Below are 1,523 nucleotides of genomic sequence, written 5' to 3'. Positions count from 1 at the left end.
ATATAAAAATCATTGGCAAAAAATTAAAACAAAAACATGATAATAAATTTAATAAATTGGTCATTTTCTGATTACATATTCCCTGTAAAATAAACTTGTTATAGGATGTCCTACTACTGAGACCAGTAATCAGGTGTACGCTATGGGAGAAACTTATGGGCTGATGGTGGGTGGATATGAAATGAACTATTTGTAGATATTATTTGCACTGGCTAACTGATGATATTGAATCCTCAACCCTAATTTCCAATACACAACACAACATAACATATTTAGAAAAGTTTTTTTCCCCATTTTTAGCTCCCCACTTTAAATAAGTTTTCCAGCTGAAGGAGTTGACCATCATAATCTTGAATGGAGTTCACCAGGACCTAGGATCTTTTTCAAAGCCCTTTTCACATCTTTATTCTTTAGGCTGTAGATTACTGGATTTAGCATAGGAACGGCAGCCGTGTTAAACAGAGCAAAAACTTTCTTGGACTCCAAAGTACTACTTAGGTTTGGTGTCAGATATTGTCCGAAAAGTGTTGTGTACAGCAATATGACCACCATTAGGTGTGAGGAACATGTGTAGAAGGCCTTCAATCTTCCGGAGCTGGTACGTATCCTTAGTATGGCATGTATGATAAATATGTAGGACACAAACGTTAGGAGAAATGGTGTCAGGATTATGGGAAATAGTCCTTCTATGAAGAAGAGCATTTCAACAAATGTGGTGTCTTCACATGAAATTCTTATCACAGGGATTATATCACAGAAGAAGTGATTGATCTCAATGGAGAAATAGCAGGAAAAACTATAAATTGTCCCAGCAGGAGGAAGAACTTGCAAAAATCCCAAAATCCAACAGACGGCAGCCAATATTCCACATGTCCTAGAGTTCATAATCAAGTGATATTGTAAAGGTTTACAGATGGCCACATAGCGGTCATAACTCATGGCTGTCAAGACTGCCAGCTCAAGACCTTCTAAGGACCCAAACATGTACATCTGAGCCATGCAAGCAAAGAAAGAAACTCTTTTATCCCCAACGATAAAATTTGTAAGGATTCTATGCAAGGAAACTGTAGAACAACAGATGTCTACTATGGACAAGTTGCCCAAGAAGAAGTACATGGGGGTGTGGAGATGAGGGTCTCTGCAAGCAATGAGAATGGTCAAGTTCCCAGATATAGTGATGAGATAAATCAGGAGAACCAGCAAGAAGATCAGAAGCTCCAAATGCGGGTCATCCGATATGCCCTTAATTATGAAATATGTGACTGATGTCTGGTTTGTTTGCATTGTGGCCAAGCTCACGTCAAGTAATTGAAGAATCAATATTTCGTGTTTTTATTCTTGGATACTGCTGTTAGATCATGACATTAGAATACCCTCTGTTAATAATATTACCAAAGTACCTTCCATTTTCATTTAATTCGTTTTCTGTCTATGTAATTATATTACGGTAAGCGTCCATTTTTGCTAAACTTACCAATAACTTAGCAATTGGCAGTAACCAGCAAGATCTAGTACCATTCAGC

The 1,523-nt window shown here is 37.6% G+C and overlaps 1 protein-coding gene across 1 annotated transcript; it reads right to left on the bottom strand.

The window, feature by feature from the left end:
- Window positions 1-342: 342 nt before the first annotated feature.
- On the bottom strand, window positions 343-1,284 carry LOC138666194 (olfactory receptor 8D1-like). Its single transcript, XM_069754433.1, has one exon. The coding sequence runs from the start codon at window positions 1,282-1,284 to the stop codon at window positions 343-345; it is 942 nt and encodes a 313-aa protein (XP_069610534.1).
- Window positions 1,285-1,523: the final 239 nt, after the last annotated feature.

The sequence above is a fragment of the Ranitomeya imitator genome, chromosome 2, assembly GCF_032444005.1.
Source record: "Ranitomeya imitator isolate aRanImi1 chromosome 2, aRanImi1.pri, whole genome shotgun sequence".
Classification (NCBI taxonomy): Eukaryota; Metazoa; Chordata; class Amphibia; order Anura; family Dendrobatidae; genus Ranitomeya; species Ranitomeya imitator.
Note: the sequence above shows the minus strand (reverse complement) of the source record. Positions and strands in the feature narration are given on the sequence as shown.